This window comes from Dasypus novemcinctus, chromosome 18 (genome assembly GCF_030445035.2).
Source record: "Dasypus novemcinctus isolate mDasNov1 chromosome 18, mDasNov1.1.hap2, whole genome shotgun sequence".
NCBI lineage: Eukaryota > Metazoa > Chordata > Mammalia > Cingulata > Dasypodidae > Dasypus > Dasypus novemcinctus.
The window spans coordinates 76,205,189-76,222,865 of record NC_080690.1 but is presented as its reverse complement, the minus strand read 5'-3'; the positions used below and the strand labels follow the sequence as shown (position 1 = coordinate 76,222,865).

The 17,677-nt window shown below is 38.9% G+C and overlaps 1 protein-coding gene and 1 pseudogene across 10 annotated transcripts in view; one reads left to right on the top strand and one right to left on the bottom strand.

The window, feature by feature from the left end:
* Positions 1 to 5,655, top strand: part of LOC101429220 (zinc finger protein 665-like) — a 49,916-nt gene extending 44,261 nt beyond the window's left edge. For all 10 annotated transcript variants that reach the window (XM_058280734.2, XM_058280730.1, XM_058280733.1 and 7 more), the window contains one exon: positions 1,309 to 5,655. In XM_058280734.2, coding sequence (XP_058136717.1) covers positions 1,309 to 4,607 — 3,299 coding nt within the window. In that variant the 3' untranslated portion in view covers positions 4,608 to 5,655. The remainder of the gene's footprint in view (positions 1 to 1,308) is intronic.
* A 3,694-nt stretch (positions 5,656 to 9,349) lies between these two features.
* LOC131274175 (Golgi-resident adenosine 3',5'-bisphosphate 3'-phosphatase-like) overlaps positions 9,350 to 17,677 on the bottom strand; it is an 11,225-nt pseudogene continuing 2,897 nt past the window's right edge.

The following is a 17,677-nucleotide window of genomic DNA, read 5'->3' as shown; positions in this document are numbered from 1 at the left end:
GTGGGAGAATTCTGATTTAGGCAAAATAAAAGCAAACTCTTTGAGCTATTCCTTCAGGGAGCCACCAGTCATCAGACAGGTTAAAAATAATCCCCCATTCTTAGAGAAGAAAGTTTATCTGCTCCCTGGTACTCAGCACTTCTCTGGGAATGGGGGCTGCTGTCTTCAAGGCCACTGCTGATTCAGGGAGCATGGGTTGTAGACAGGTAAATTAAATCACTTCATATCTCTCCTACTGAGACTCAGCTGCCTTTTTCTTAACTGTTCACTAACTACTTTATACATTGGGTTAGATTCCAGAGTTGTAAAACAATTGATTCTTGGAGATTTTGTCAATTTGCTGTATTTGTGATGGGATGCACGTTAAGAATTGCCTACCGTGCTATTTTCTTCGATCTCACCCTTCTCAGTTCTTAACCTTTATAATAGTTTATTTTCATCCAAGATTGGTATTTCAGCAGTCAATGAGTCACAGCATATGTTCAGTTCTCATATTTTGTGCTCCTTCTGAAAGTAAGACCTTTATTTGGTTGCCAGTGAAGAATACCTTAGAATTCAGTGGACTGTAATTTAGTATAGTTGTGGTTACTTATTATTTTTCTACTGTATTTAGCTCTGGTTATTAATGTTTTACTTATCAGATTTTATTAGGGCTTATACATGTTGGATTTCCAGTATTTATTGTGGAATATGTTCTGTGGTACTAACTGTTAATGTTGTAAAATGCTTATACTGCATTGATAAAAGTTATTTTTGTAACAGCTATTCATAAAAACATTTTGTTATTCTTCCATTGCTTTTTATTAAGTTCTTCCTGACTTTCCTATTCACATTTCAGTTCTGCAACTCTGAATCACCATTTATGTTAATTCATTACTAAATTTTTTGTGTTATTTGACATTACATTGCATAGTGCTATACGTTAGTATTTATTTCTGTACAGAAATTATGCAGTAAATAAGCACTAATATCTTCTCTGTCTACAAATATCAGCTATCCATATGTTGTCTGCAAATTGGTGTGTGCTTTGAGATAACAGTAGACAATAGTCCTTGTTTCACGACATTTGTAAGTTTATATACTATGAGTGGTCAGAGTGTATTTGAAACTAGGCTTCCCTTAAAATAATTTGAATTACAGTAATCATGACTTACAATCCTGGTCTTTCTTTGTACTTAAACATTTGAAGACCAAGTTTGAGAAGTTTTTTAATTCTACTCACTATATTTTTATTGTAATATTGTTTTCTAATATAAAATACTAAACTTCCAACTCTAGTTAATAAGAAGCCTATGGTTTGTCTTTCAGATATCTCTCCAAAATGTGTGGTCAAGGAATTATTACCAGAAGAGGACATTAATACAGGAGAATTATGCCAACCAGTGTTTTTGGAAAGACATGAAAGCCATGGCATTGATGATTTTGACTTCAGGGAATTTTGGACAAATATGCATGAACTTGAGAGTATACAAGAATATGGCAAAAGAAAATGCAAAGAAATGCTTTTGTCCCATAACAAAAATCTCACTTGTACAGAAAATCAACAACATATCAAATTCTGCAGTAATTTCCCTCTGAAGGAGAGTGTTTTTGTTAGGAAAAATTCAAATCAATATTTCAAACACGAGAATTCAATTTTAAGGAATACATTGAAGCTAAAAAACAGTATAGACTACATAGGGAATAAGTATGCCAAATGTTTTGAAAATACACTTGGATTTCAGTCACATCTGACTGAAATACAGAAATTTCCAACTGAAGGGAAAATGTATGAATGTGATTTAATGGAAAAGTCTTATAATGATTATTTTTTGGTTTCACCACTTCAAAGATTTCCTCCTAGTGTCAAAACAAACATGTGCAATAAATATGGGGAGGTTTTCATGCATTATTCATTACTTCCACAACAGGAGAAAACTCCCATTACAGACAAACATTACAAATGTAATGAATGTGGGAAGGACTTTAGCCAGTACTCAACCCTTGCTAATCATCTTAAAATTCATTCTGAGCTGAGACCGTATAAATGTAACAAATGTGGCAAGACCTTCAACCAGTTCTCAAACCTCACAAGACATCAAAGAATCCATACAAGAGAAAAGCCATATAAATGTAATGTATGTGGCAAAGCCTATAGTCAAAATTCACACCTTGCAAGTCATTGGAGAATTCATACTGGAGAAAAACCTTACAAATGTAATGAATGTGGTAAAGCTTTTACCAAACGTTCATACCTTTGGGATCATAAGAGAATTCATAATGGAGTGAAACCTTACAAATGTAATGAATGTGGTAAAGCTTTTACTAAACGTTCATACCTTTCAGATCATGAGAGGATTCATACTGGAGAGAAACCATACAAATGTGTTGGATGTGGCAAGGCTTTTAGGCGATGTTCTGGTCTTATGATCCATCGAAGAATTCACACTGGAGAGAAACCATATAAGTGTAATGAATGTGGCAAAGCATTTACACAATTCTCACACCTCACTAAGCATCAGAATACACATCCTGGGGAGAAGCCACACAAATGTATTGTGTGTGGCAAGGCTTATAACCATGGTTCAAGCCTTCTGGAACATCAGAAAATTCATACTGGAGAAAAAGGCAAATATAATGAATTTTCAGAACTTTGGTGTCATGAGAGGGATCTTATTGGAGAGAAACCTTATAAATGTAATGAATGTAGTAAGGCTTTTACCAGACGTTCATATCTATTAGATCACGAGAGAATTCATACTGGAGAGAAACCTTACAAATGTAACGAATGTGATAAAGCTTTTACCAAACGTTCATATCTTTGGGATCACAAGAGAATTCATACCGGAGAGAAACCTTACAAATGTAATGAATGTGGTAAAGCTTTTACCAAACGTTCTTACCTTTTGGGTCATGAGAGAATCCATACTGGTGAGAAACCTTACAAATGTAATGAATGTGGTAAAGCTTTTACCAAACATTCACACCTTTGGGATCACAAGAGAATTCATACTGGAGAGAAACCATACAAATGTGTTGGTTGTGGCAAGGCCTTTAGGCAATGGTCTGGCCTTATGATCCACCGAAGAATTCACACTGGAGAGAAACCTTACAAGTGTAATGAATGTGGCAAAGCCTTTGGGCGTTGTTCTGGCCTCAAGATCCACCAAAGAATTCACACTGGAGAGAAACCTTACAAATGTAATGAATGTGGCAAAGCTTTTAACCAGTTCTCACATCTCTCTAACCATCAGAATACACATGCTGGAGAAAAACCACACAAATGTAATATGTGTGACAAGGCTTTTGTCCATAGTTCAAGCCTTGTTAAACATCAAAGAAATCATACTGGGGAAAAACCATACAAATGTAATGAATGTGGTAAGGCTTTTTTGAAGTGTTCAGACCTATGGTGTCATCAGAGAGTTCATACTGGAGAGAAACCTTATAAATGTAATGTATGTGGTAAAGCTTTTACCAAACGTTCATACCTTTGGGATCATGAGAGAATTCACACTGGAGTGAAACCTTACAAATGTAATGAATGTGGTAAAGCCTTTACCAAACGTTCCTATCTTTCGGGTCATGAGAGAATTCATACTGGAGAGAAACCTTACAAATGTATTGAATGTGGTAAAGCCTTTACCAAACGTTCATACCTTTGGGATCACAAGAGAATTCATACTGGAGAGAAACCATACAGATGTGTTGGATGTGGCAAGGCCTTTAGGCAATGGTCTGGCCTCAGGATCCACCGAAGAATTCACACTGGAGAGAAACCATACAAGTGTAATGAATGTGGCAAGGCCTTCAGGCGATGGTCTGGCCTCAAGAGCCACCGAAGAATTCACACGGGAGAGAAACCTTACAAATGTAATGAATGTGGCAAAGCCTTTAAACAGTTCTCACATCTCTCTAAGCATCAGAATACACATTCTGGGGAAAAGCAACACACATGTAATGTGTGTGACAAGGCTTTTATTCATACCTCAAGCCTTGTGAAACATCAAAGAATTCACACTGGAGAAATGCCACATGAATGTAATGAATGTGGTAAGGCTTTTATCAGAAGATCAAACCTTGTGGAACATCAGAGAACTCATACTGGGGAGAAACCTTACAAATGTATTGAGTGTGGCAAAGCTTTTACTGTGCGTTCAAGCCTTAATAAACATAAGAGGATTCATACTGGAGAGAAACCTTACAAATGTAATGAATGTGGTAAAGCCTACACCCAATTGGCACACCTAAATAGACATCACAAAATACATACTGAAAATAAATATTGTGAGTCTAATATACATAACAATGTTTTTATACAAAGCGCTAGCCTTGAGGATCATCAGAGAATTCATAGTAGAGAGGAAGTGTACAAGTGTAATCAATGTGGCAAATCATTTAACTGGTATTCACTCCTTACTCGACATCAAAGAATCCATACGGGAGAGAAACCGTATAAATGTGATGTGTGTGGCAAGGCTTTTAGTCAAAATTCAAATCTTACAATTCATCTGAGAATTCACACTGGAGAAAAACCTTACAAATGTAATGAATGTGGCAAAGCCTTTAAGCGGTCCTCAAGCCTCACTAGACATCAGAATATACATCCTGGAGAGAAATCACACTGAAGTAACGTGTGCTTTGAAGCGTTTATCAGACGTTCACACCCTTGCCATTATAAATCATATTATGGAGAAAGCATATAAATATATGTGGCAAGGCCTGTAGGTGGTCATTTGATTTCAGGATTCACCAACATAGTCACACCAGTGAGAAGTGTCAGAAACAGTGTGTAAATCACATGACCACTTCTCACAATGGGCTATCCATCAGGAAATTCCTGCTATAGAAAACCCAGTCTATAGTCCTTCTCCAATATTAACCTCAGATGTTAAATTCTAGATGGTAATTAAAAGTCAAAATCTTTTAAAACATGATATGAGAGTTGCCAATGAAGCTAAGAGGGTTGGGGAAAGGAAAAATTTCTTTGGTTTTTGTAACGTTTTTATTCTATTTGAGATTTTTTGAAAAGGCTGTGTTGTTATTGATGACTTTCAACCATAGGGTGAGAAATTAATGTTATGCTTTCAATACAGACCTTTTATGTGTCACCACGAAGGTCTGCAGGAAGAGAACAGTAAGATACAGTAGTGGGTTTCATTTATCTCTGTCACCTGGAAGAACATGGGTTCTGAATCCTAAGATGGAATATTGTGTGAAAGTGAATAATGAATAAGAACATGGAGAGTGGCAAAGAATGTATGTAAAACTGGTCTAAGTTACCATAATGTGTTCAAGGTCCTCTTCTACAGATTTAGTGGTAGCACAGAGGGCCACTGGATTTTCAGAAAGGATTTCCTTTTCCACCTGACCATGAAACAGCAGGCCAGCACTTTTGAGAGTGAGATTTTTTACAGGAGCAGAATAATAAGTTATTGGAGTCTGTATATGTCATGGAGATAATGGGAAATAAGGGTCACCCTCTCCTTTGAAATAGCTGTTATATATCAAAGATTAATTTAAATATTATTTCTAATCTTGGTAAGTGGAGAGAAACAATACAGTGTGCATGTATAGGATTTGCACACTGCTCTGCATGTGTTTGGCACCATTTTGTATAGAATGTATGATAGTTCTCATGTTTCAAGTAATAAAATCCTTTTTAATAACTTTGAATGAATCTTTTCTATCAACTGAAACCTTCCCCACCTCATTGCCATACTTTGTAACAAACATTAAGAATACACCAATAGGCTCCCAAGCTTGAAGCCAGTGTAGGATCAAACAACTTACTGTTTGGGGAATATATTTTCATAGTTTGCACTTGAGTTATACTCTCTGCGCTCTTTCCCTTGGGTATTAATGTCACTGCAATTTAAAAACCTAGCACTGCAGTTTCAGACAGCCCTACCAAAACCTTTATTATTCATATATGTCTTATGGTTGTATTTCCACATGCCTATTTTGTGCCTTAGTAAATCCATGGCTTGCATTGGCCTTAACATGAGTAGAAAATATATTAAGTATATGAAAATATTAGGAAATAAAAGAAAATTTCAGCAATGAAGTTAAAGCCACATTTTTCTGCTTGGAGCCGTCATTAATGCCAAAATTCCCTGTTCATGAATTTCTCCTTATGAATAAACATACACAATAAAGGGGAAATGTTTGGTTTTTTATTTTGTTTTGTTTGTAGATAATCATAGAACTTCATATATTCACCCCCAAAAGAGTTTTAGTTGATTTGTACTTTTAACCATCTCACCAAATGTAAATTTGGTTCCAAAATTTTTATTTGATATTGAAACGGATAATTCCACATTCACAAGTGTTTGAGAATATTTGTTAAATAAGTCTATTTTGTGTGATTTATGTATCTTTTAAAAATAATCTCTTGAGAGAGCAGAGCAGGCTTCCCAAACTTCCAAAAATGGTTTCAGAGATCAGGGAAAGACTGGCTTGGGCTGATTATGGTGCTCAGTGCCTGGGCCCAGTGTAAGTGTACCTATGCAAGCTTTGTTATTTGAAATCCAAAGGAGGGAGCCCTTGAGGCTATCAGCTTACCTAGAAGTGGGGCAGAAATGGAGAAGGGAGTCTTAAAAAGCAAAAATCAGCACCAAAAAAAAAATGGGATTTTTTTTCCTAACTACCCTTTCCTGATGCATAGCTAGGATCCTTTGTTCAATGTGGAGCAAGTACTTATGTTGTTTACATAAATGTCCTAAGGTATTTTTACACTAACTTTATAAAACTAAATGTGTTGAAGTATTTGGCAATAAATATGATACAATAATTTTACTAGAAGATAATTTTTCAAACAAAATCTCAATTCGTGATAAAGGTGTGTTACATGACATCTACCAAAATTCTTTATATATATACACATATATTTCTTGTATTAACTGCAGTGAAAAATTTAGTAGATTCAGAAATCAAGGGATTATTTTGATACTTGTGTGATATGAACATGCACCTATGACAATGAAGACAAAAAGGTCCTCTCTAAATATGAACATTTTTTTTTCAGAATAGAGCTGAAATGATGTAAAATGTTATGCTACCATCAGCACTATGTAATTTCAGAACATTTTTCTCACCCCAAAAAGAAACCCTGTTACCATTAGCAATCCCTCCCAGTCCCTCACCCCCACTCCCAGTGTTTGGCAACATTTAATCTCTCTCTTCATGGATTTAACTATTATCGATGTTTCATTTGAATGTAGTCATACCATATCAAGGTATTGTGTGTCCCTTCTTTCACTTAGGATAATCTTTTCAGGGTTCATCCATTTTACAGCATTTATCAGTACTCCATTCCTTTTTGTGTCTAAATAATAATTCATTAACTGAACATCTTTTTTATCCATCCATTGCTGAACATTTGGATTCTTTCCCCTTTTTTGCTATTATGAATAATCCTGCTATGAACATTCACTTGCAAGTTTTTTGGGTATGCTTTCATTTCCTTTGGTTATATTTGTAGGAGTCATATAGCTTGGTCTTATGGCGCCTCTTATGTTTATCTGTTTGAGGAACTGCCAGACTGAATACTAAAGCAGATGCACCATTTTACATTCTCATTAGCAACATATGACGTTTCCAATTTCTGCACATACTTGTCATTACTGATTGTTTTTTATTTTATTATTGAAAATAGGTTATTTCACTGTGGTTTATATTTGTATTTTCTAGTGATTAATGATAATGAGCATCTTTTTATGTGCTCGTTTGTATGTTTTTGGAGAAACATCTGTTCAAATATTTATACTTTTTTAAAAAAGATTAGATCCATTTATAAATGGTAAAAGTAACCATAATGCATCTTTTTTTTTTTTTTTTTTTTCTTTTAGGAGGTATGAGATTGAACCTGGGACTTCAAACATGCAGAGCAGCTGCTGAACCACTGACCTACATCCACGCACCATGTAACACATTTTTTTAAATGAATGAGGCAATTTATTAACCCAGCATCATTTGTTCTAATGTTTCCTATCCAATCTCTCTATCCCTGAGGTGTCAGTTTGCAACCACCGTCTTTGTCCTTTTCCACCATTTTCAGCTCCTCCAGGGCTTGGAGGACCAGATGGGCCACACTCTTAGAACCTTGGCTGAAGTGGCTGGGTATGACATCATTTCTCTGATGTTCCCTATAGATCTTGGTCATGGAGCCAACCCCAGTGCTACCCCAGAGGTACAGGTGCTGTGTAATGCATTCTTAATCATGAATTTTTGAGATTTTTTTAAGGAACTACAATTTTCAAATTTTTCTTTTCTTTTTTTGCAAGAACTAAAAGTTAAAATTAAATTTTGTGGTTTTGAAAATTGGGAAAGCTTGTTCAATCCATGTAATGCCAAATAACTTTTGATTACTAAGAGAATCATTAATCATTTTATATTCCCTCATAGCATATCATCTCTAATGAGAAATGGTGCCAAAATCTTAGGGCTGGGAGAGGATGTGGCTCAAATAGTTGGGCACCTGCCTCCCATATGGGAGTCCTGGGTTTGGTTCCCAGTGCCTCCTAATGAAGATGAGCAAACAACAACTGATGCAATGAGGAAACACAATGAGCAGGGAGCAGGTGTGGGTCAAGCGGTTGGGTATCCATCTCCTACACAGGAATTCCTGGGTTCAATTCCCAGTGACTCCTAAAGAGGGCAAGTGGGCAAAGTGAGCAGACACAGTGAGCAGATGTACTGAGCACACAATGAGCACAGAGCAGACAGCAAATACAAACAAGCAGAAAAAGGAGCTATGGGGGAAGGGAACAAATTAAAACAAAACCATAAACAAGAAATTGCTATCACAATTCAAACCATCATCTGTCTATATTACCTACTAGCTGGTGAACTGTCATTAAAATTTCAAAGGAAAAAGTCAATTTAAGCTTTTTCTCTTAATTCATAAGAAACATTCAGTAACAGATAAATGGACCATTTGTTGCATATTAATGGCTGTGTGGATTCCAGTGATTTCCATCCAAATTAGGGGTAGAAATCCCCTATCACTTTATTTTCAATGAGATTTAACTTTAAAGTTACATTAAATATCTACACAAAGCCAATCCTTTCTTCAGCCCAGTACTAGCTGAAAGTGTTAAGGATTAGTGAAGACTCATGAGGTTGTGTGAAAATGGTAACTCATATGTAGACCCAGCTATAGATTTTAATTCACAAATATATATATGTACCCTATGCATATGACAACTGTATGAAAATGGTGTTAAAAAATAAAGACAATATCAGAAGTAGAAAGTAACCCATTGTCTCTGATCTTGTATCCTATTACAGGGAAAATAAGTTTCTAATGTTTCATAAATACTCAAAACAGTTTGGGATAATCTTAACAGTGCATTGTCTCTACCCACCCTTTAAAGCTCCAGTGTTTCAGGTGGACATTTTCAGCTCTGAAAGTTTGTACCCTGTAACCAGTAATGTGCTTATTTATATCTCATCTTCTCTAGATCTGGGAGTTTTCTGACCAGAACCTAGTGGCTCATTCTGCAGCTCGCAAGAGTCTTTTGATGCCGTCAGAACTGGTGTAGCTGATTTCTTCACCACTCAGGGTGGTCATATGCCCATAGCTGATTTCTTCACCATTCAGGTGGTCATATGCCCTCTAAGGACTTTCAAGATGGCAATGCCAGCACAACCATTCCACTTCTTGATGTATGTCACATGGTTACAGAGATCAGCTTTTTCTTAACTCTTCTCAAGCACATCCAAGAGCACTAAAACTTTACAACCTGCACCACCAGCCAGAACAGTTGTAGTCTGGTTTCCAAATGTCTGAAGAGCAACCTATTTGACCATCCGTGAATGGGAGCGACAGGAAGACCTGCGGGGTTTTCTCCTTGTAAGAAGTGCGAGCTTTCACATTTGAACCACCATCTACGTCGCCCATGCTGTAGACTCAGAAAACAGCTTATAGATGGCTCCTCGCACAGGTGTGCCCTTTACAGCGACACACACCGTAGTAGTGACATGTTGGGGAAGGTCCTCTGTATATTCCCGTGTCCCATCAAGTGAGTGTGCAGACAGTAACACTCTTAGGGGCAGTTGTGTCCTTCAGGATCTCCTCAGGAACATTATACTAGAAGATGACTTCCGATCCGTTGCCTCCACGTGTTCCTCAGGATTTAGGTGCACGCTGGGCACGGCGGTTTGGAGCAGGTAGGCCGTCTTGCGGCTGGACAGCACGTGGCCGCCGGTCAGTTTGTGGTCGGCGCCGTCCCTCTGACTTGTTCTGCGGGGCGCTGCTCTGGCCGCCGGCGCGCTCAGGGCTAGCAGAGCTGCGCAGGCGCACCGCGGCCCATGGGCCTGACGGTGAGGCAGCGCTGGAGGCCGCAGAGCGGTGCTGGAGCAACTCGAGCCGAGCAGGCAGCGCACGGCCTCCCCAGGGGGACAGGCGGGGCCCGTGGGGGACAGGACTGGAGGCCTCGCCGCGCTCCCCCGCTGCCCGCTCCCAGGCGCCGGCGCGCCCCAGGGCCCCGCCAGCCCCAGGCCAGGCCGTGAGGCCGGAAGACCCCGCCGGCAGCTTAGACCCGGCTCCTCTGACTGGAGGAACGCCCCCACTTTGCATTTTTTAATTAGCTGAGGTTTTGTTTCTTTTCCTAATTTTAATGAGATAAATTCACTACCATACAATTAATGTAAAGTGTACATTTAATGGCTTTGGTAAGTTCACAGACTTAGGCATTCATCACCACAATGAATATTAGAGCATTTTCATTACTCCAAAAAGAAAACCCCATCCCACCCCTTAGCAGTCACCCCTCAATTCCTCTAGCCTTTCCCTGTAAAATGGCTTATCTTTTTGCTGCTGCTTTGTAAGAGGAGCTCTTCATATATTCTGTATTTTATAACTTCAGCAGATATATGATTTGCAAATACTGTGGATTGTCCTTGAATTTCTCAATAGTGTCTTTGAAGCTCAAGTTTCTAATTTTACTGACACTATCTATTTTTTCTTTGGTTCATTGTAGTTTGGGTATCATCTCTACAAAACTTATCACCTAACCCCAATGTCTTGAAGATTTACACCTAGGTTTTCTTTTAAGATTTTTGTAGTTTTACCTCTTACAGTTAGGTCTTGGAACCTTTCTGAGTTACCTTTTTGTATGTGGTATTGTTACCAGATTTTATTTAGGTTCTTGGCTATGCTGCAGAAATGAATTTCAAGAGCATGCCAGGTGAGTTACGTCAGTACTTTATTCAAATAGGGATGGAAGAGAAATGAGAGAAAATAACAGAGCAGGGGGCCCAGGTAGAGAGGAAGGGGGTGAAAAGGGATAACGAGGGCTGATTTACAAGCTACAATTCCCCATTATAGATTATAAATACCCAGATTTACTTGAGTGGCCACGTGGTAGAGGAAAAATGACAAGAACCGGGCACAGAGTGCAGAAATGGGTCCAGAGGCAAGAGAGCAGGGTGAGAGAGTGCTCAGGCCTTGCAGTATGCTTTTTAAACTCTTTATTATTCCACCCCTTTCCTGATAGCAGGGGAGGGATTTCAGCTGTTCTCTGTTTTGATTACCCCACCCATCAACTGCCTATGAGGGCCCAATGATAAAGTCCCTAGGGAACATCTGGGGCTTTTCCTTGCATCCAGAAGTCTTTGTTCTGGATAGCAGAATCTTGGGGGTGGGTTCCTCCAGCAGCCATCTTGGGCGTTACTGATGTCCACGTGGACTTTCTGCCAGGTTCCAGATCCATCTACTGATTCCCTATCTTACTAGCCTGCTTCAGTATGAATTAGAGGTCCACTTTCATTCTTTTGTATGCCAATATTCAGCTGTTCCCAGTTATTCTGAGGTCATGAATATGTCATACAGGAACTTAGAGTTTACAAATTATATAGCAGGGCAGGTGTGAAAAAAAGGAAAGAATTATATAAATTCAGGCAGGAATTTGGAAGGAGTATGAGCAGTGAAATATATGGAAGAATGCAGCTGATGGATGACACAAATAGTATTGTTAACTTCATCCTGAATCTGCAGTGTAGTAAAGCCAGCACCCAAGGCGATGTCTGAGAAGGTACTGCTTCTGGCATTTTGGCTGAGGATAAGCTGGTGGGGATAGCGGAAGTCTTCATTTGATCACCAGGGTCTCCTGTGATGAATGACTTCTGCCCTCTAAATTACAAATAGGTTTCCGTAACTGGCAATCTTTAACCAGAACTGGACTGGAGGGGTCTTCTGGAAAACATCCCCCCTCCGAGGGTTAGAGCGGGATGGTGGTAGAGGTAGTGAACAAAGGACAGTGCAGAAAAGCAGCAGAGACATACTGATATCCAAGTTGGAGATGAATTTTAAAACTTTGAGAGTGAATAAAAATGGGAACCTAAATTATTTGTTCAATTACATTGGGGCAACAACAGTATTCATCTTTATGTTTATCTGTCATCCAGTGCAATCATCATCCATATCTATCGATCTATTATCTATTGTAATGCTAAAATAAAACAAACAGACTTTAAAAGGAGTGCAGTGGAAGTTTATTGAGTTAACATTGCATTTAATGCAGGAACAGCACCAAAAAGAAGTTTCTGTTTGAAGGGGTGAGCTGGGGAAGCAGCTTATATGTCTGCTTGAGACAAAGGAGAGGTTGTAGGGGAATGGGAAGAGATAAAAGGGACAGGATTTATAGTTAGTATGTGTGTTCTGTGAGCTGCGTGGGCTATGGCGGCTATGAGGTCTCTTTGGGCAGGGTGTCATTGAGGCCCAGTTTATTAATCAGCGAGCAGGATGTGGATGTAGGGTTGTAACCATCTGGTGAATGTCAGCAGGCCTCGCAGGTGTCAGCTTGAACTGTTACAGTTCTTCCTCTCAGGTTGGGGCAGGGCTTTTTTAAAATCACCACTGCAAAGGATTGTTGGTATGTCAGCTTACATCACTTAACTTCCATTTCTTCTCTATAATTCCCTGGATAATATGGTAGCTAAAGCCAATCAAGATGGGTAGTAAAATCATTTGCCATTCCAATCTCATGCTATCTGCCTGTATATCAACTCCATGAGTCATAGCACCTCAAGCAGCATGAAAATCCGGGTTGCCTCAGTTTCCCTTGACCCCAGTTGCAATAGGGGTGGTGCAGACAGGTCAGGTGGATGCTGGACAGGCAGTGGGATGGTGTCACAGTTGAGGAAACAGAGCATAGGAAAACCCTGTATTTTAAGGGGCAATGCTAGCAAACCTGTGACACCCTCTGCCCCAAGGGCAACATCTTTGTTTTCATGTACATACTGCAATTAAATCTGTCCTATGCTCCAGTGGGTGACACTATTCCTATCTTCCACAATAGTTTTTTACACAAATATTCATGAGAAGACAGTGCAGACCAAAAGCTGTCAGTACCTTTGCTCATGAAACATGTACATACATGAGAAACATAAGGATTGTCTCCCAATAATATCCACTTGCATTTTTTCACTTGTATTTGCTTTGGTCAAATTTTCTCATGAGTACACCACACTGTCAACCACTCTGATGAATCTGACATAGGAACTGGGCAAAATCCCTTCAATTCACCTCAGGAAACAGTTTTAGCATTTCTCATAGGGAAGTCCTACTACAGATAAACTCTCATCGTTTTTTGTTTTGTTTTGTTAGGAGGCCCTGGGAACCAAACTTGGGACCTCCCATGTGGAAAGGAGGCACTCAATCACTTGAGCCACATTCACTTTTCAATGAGAGTTGGTTTTTTCATTTGTTTGCTTTTTTAGGAGGTACCAGGGATTGAACCCAGAACTTGTACATGGGTAGCAAGCACTCAATCACTTGAGCTGTGTTGGCTCCCAAGAGAGTATTTCTTAATCTGGACAAAACCATTAACCATTCAGGTGCAATGATATATGAGATTATGTTAAAATGATTTAATTCTCATCAAAAGAGATGGAGAGGAAGAAAGAGAAGTTTTATATCCAGCATCAAGAATTTATCAAACTAATAAAAAAGATAAGCTACACAATAGAATAAACAAGGAGAACACATGCCAACAAATAGAGAATACATTCAAAGAGGTTATTCAACAGATAATAAACATGTGAAAATGCTCAGGATCCTTAATAACCAAGAAATACAAATAAAACCATCACACAACAACCAGAAAACTATACTAAAATGAAAAATGACATGAAATATCAAGTTAAAGCGAAGATGTGGATGAACCAGAAATCTCATACACTGCTCAGTGAGTGTGAACATTTGTACAGACATTTTGGAAATCAGTTTGGTAGTATCTTCTTAAGTTGAACAGATATAAACCTATGTCCCAAAACTCCTATGTATATACCCAATAGAAATGTCTTCATGTAACAATCCTACTCATAATAGCTCTAACTGAAAACCACCCAATGGCCCATCATCAAGTGATTCACTTGACAGATATTCACACAATGGAATCCTAATAGCAATGCTAATCAATGTCAACAATTACATGCAACAGTACAGATACATTCATGAAAAATATATGGCATGGGGGAAAAGCTATATATAAGAGTTCATGCTGTATGACTCCATTTATGTTAGGTCCCAAACAGGAAAAGGGGATATATTCTCTTAAATATTAGACTAGTGTTTATTCATGAGAGGTAGTGACAACAGGGGCAGGAAGAAACTTCTGCAGTCCTGATAATATTCAGTCTCCTGGTCTAGGAACTGTGTACAGGTGTGTGTTGATTTTCAAAGAAACAATTTTTGGTTTTGTTGACTCTTGTGTCTATTCTCTATTGAACTTATTGTGGCTTTAATCTTTACGAATTCTTTCCTTCCACAAGCTTTGCTTTTGGTTTGCTCTTCTTCTAATCACTAAAGAAAAGGGAGGCTACTGATCTGAAGTCTAAATATAATTATATAAAATACCAGAGAAGTATATCATATTAGAAAAATATATAAAATTTATTTGGAATAGTTCCAAAATGACTAGAATTGTTAATTAATCTGCAGAATGCAGCTTCACAAATCTTTAATTTTTGGTCCTAGGAAATTTTACACCAGGGATGAATAGTCAAAACACTGTTTTGAGAAAGTTCATTAAATTTCTTGTTTTCTATGTTTGATGTTCACAGTGTGACAGGGATTTGTCCATTGATACCTCTTACCTCTTGAATATTTTCCAGGCTATCATCATCAATCCGAGGAACTCCAGCTGAAAAAGGTTTAAAATAAAAGATCCCAAGTACATTGGATCCTCAGTCATTTTGTATGGGACCCTGTTCATGCTGATAAATATCATTTTCCATATGTGTTACTGTCATATGGACCATTAAATCATCAGAACCAAAAAGATTTCATGGGATGTCTTTTGAAAATCAGCTAAAACAAAGTTTTTCACTCTTCTTCAGGTCACCCAGTTAGTTCTGACCCTTTCCATATGAAAATATTTTAAATATGCTAGTCTACCTTCATAACATATTTCATGTAAATAACTACCATCTCTCTAAGGATATAAGATACTGTGGCAGTTAGAAATAATCGTAAGAATCCCAAAGAGAGAGCTGAGCTTGTAAACTAATTTATTCCTCTGCGTGATACGCCGATTGCATTCAATTCAGTTGAGAGGCCTTTGATCAGATTACTTGATAAGATCAATTTAGGGCTTTTGGGGAAACGGACTTGGCCCAGTGGTTAGGGCGTCCGTCTACCACATGGGAGGTCCGCGGTTCAAACCCCAGGCCCCCTTGACCCGTGTGGAGCTGGCCCATGCGCAGTGCTGATGAGCGCAAGGAGTGCCCTGCCAAGCAGGGGTGTCCCATGCGTAGGGGAGCCCCACGCGCAAGGAGTGCACCAGTAAGGAGAGCCGCCCAGTCCGAAGGAAAGAGCAGCCTGCCCAGGAATGGCGCCGCCCACACTTTCCGTGCCGCTGATGATAACAGAAGCGGTCAAAGAAACAAGACAAGACGCAGCAAAATAGACACAGAGAACAGACAACCGGGGGGGGGGGGGGGGGATTAAATAAAAAAAAAAATTGGGGGCTTTTGATTGCATTATGTCAATGAGGCAATGTTCAGGTTGAGACTCCACCCCCTTGCTGTGTCTGATATAAATGGAAACACAGATAGACACTTAGACATACACAGGAAAAGGAAGCCAACATGTTTGATCCAGCCATGTAAGGGAGAGGACTACAGGATCACTTAAGCATGAAGCTCCAACAGTTTGGGCCTATGGAGCTTCTCAAGGGGAGACAGCCCAGAGGGGAAGGGTGAAACCTTAGCAGAGATCAATGGCCGTCTTGCTTTACAACAAGCCAGATCAACAGTGACTGACTTTACAGGGAAAGAATCACTGACGTTACCTCAGTTTGGATTTGTCACAACCTTGGAACAGTAAGGTTTTACCCTGAATAAATCCCCATTATAAAAGCCATCCCATTTCTGGTACCTTGCATTGGCACTCCTCTGGCAAACTGAAACAGATATAATGAGTAAACTCATGGAGTTAGAATCTAGACTCCTGGGTACTGGGAGATGGAAAGAGGGTTGGGAAGGGGAAGCTAATGCTTAAAGTATGTAGAACTTTGGATAAGCTTGATTGTAAATGTTTGGAGATGGATAGAGGTGGTGGTAACACATAGTGAATATAATTAACAATGCTTTATAGATGTCATTGTGACTGAAAGGGGTAGTCTAGGGTCATAAATGTCAATAGAATAGAAACCAGAGGATAAACTTGGCACTGTTAATATTGTGAACTCAGTGGTAGATGGTGAATGTGATTAATAGTACAAATACTAAGATGTTTTTCCATGAACTTGAAAAATGTATGTCACTATTATTAAAGTGTTGATATGAGGATAATTATAAATTATAGTTAACATTTATACTGTAATATTTTTTCATCAATTGCAACAAAGGTATTACATCAGTACTAAGGGTCAACAACAGGTGAGTATAAGGGGAGATGGGATTTTTCTTTTAGGAGTAGTGAAAACATTCTAAAATTGTTACGATGACAGAACAATTCTGTGATTAGAGCATCACTGAGTGTACACTTTGGATAGACTGCATAATACATGGGACTGTACAATACAGTGAACAAAATGGGGTTAGGATTGTGGTGGATGATGGACTGTGGTTAATAATACAAATATATGAACATTCTTTCATGAAGTATAACAAATATACACTACTACTACATAATGTAAATATTAGGGTGGTATAGGGGGAAAATATACCAAAAGTAAGCTGTGCAGTGGAACTGTAATCACATCTAAAGGAACTAAATAGACATGATAAGTGATACTATACTTTCACCTCACAGTCAAAGCAGCCAAGGCAGTAATATCTCAGACATCTCCTTGAGCTCTGGTTGTTACCCACACTGTGCAGATTCAGGATGAAGTTAATATTATTTATGTGTGCCATCAGCTGCAGTGTTCCATACATTTTGCTGCTCATATTCCTCTTAAATTCCTGCCTAAATTTATATAATTCTTATACTCAAAGTTACTGTATACACATTATTCCTGACCCAAGAATAATAGCTGGGAGAGCTGGATAATGGCATGCAAAAGAATGAAAGTGGGGAAACAGATTTGGCTCCATTGATAGAGCATCTGCCTACCACATGGGAGGTCCAGGGTTCAAGCCCAGGGCCTCCTGGCCCATGTGGTGAGCTGGCCCATGTGCAGTGCTGATGCATGCAAGGAGCGCTTGCAAGGGGTGTCCCCCACATAGGGGAGCCCCACGCACAAGG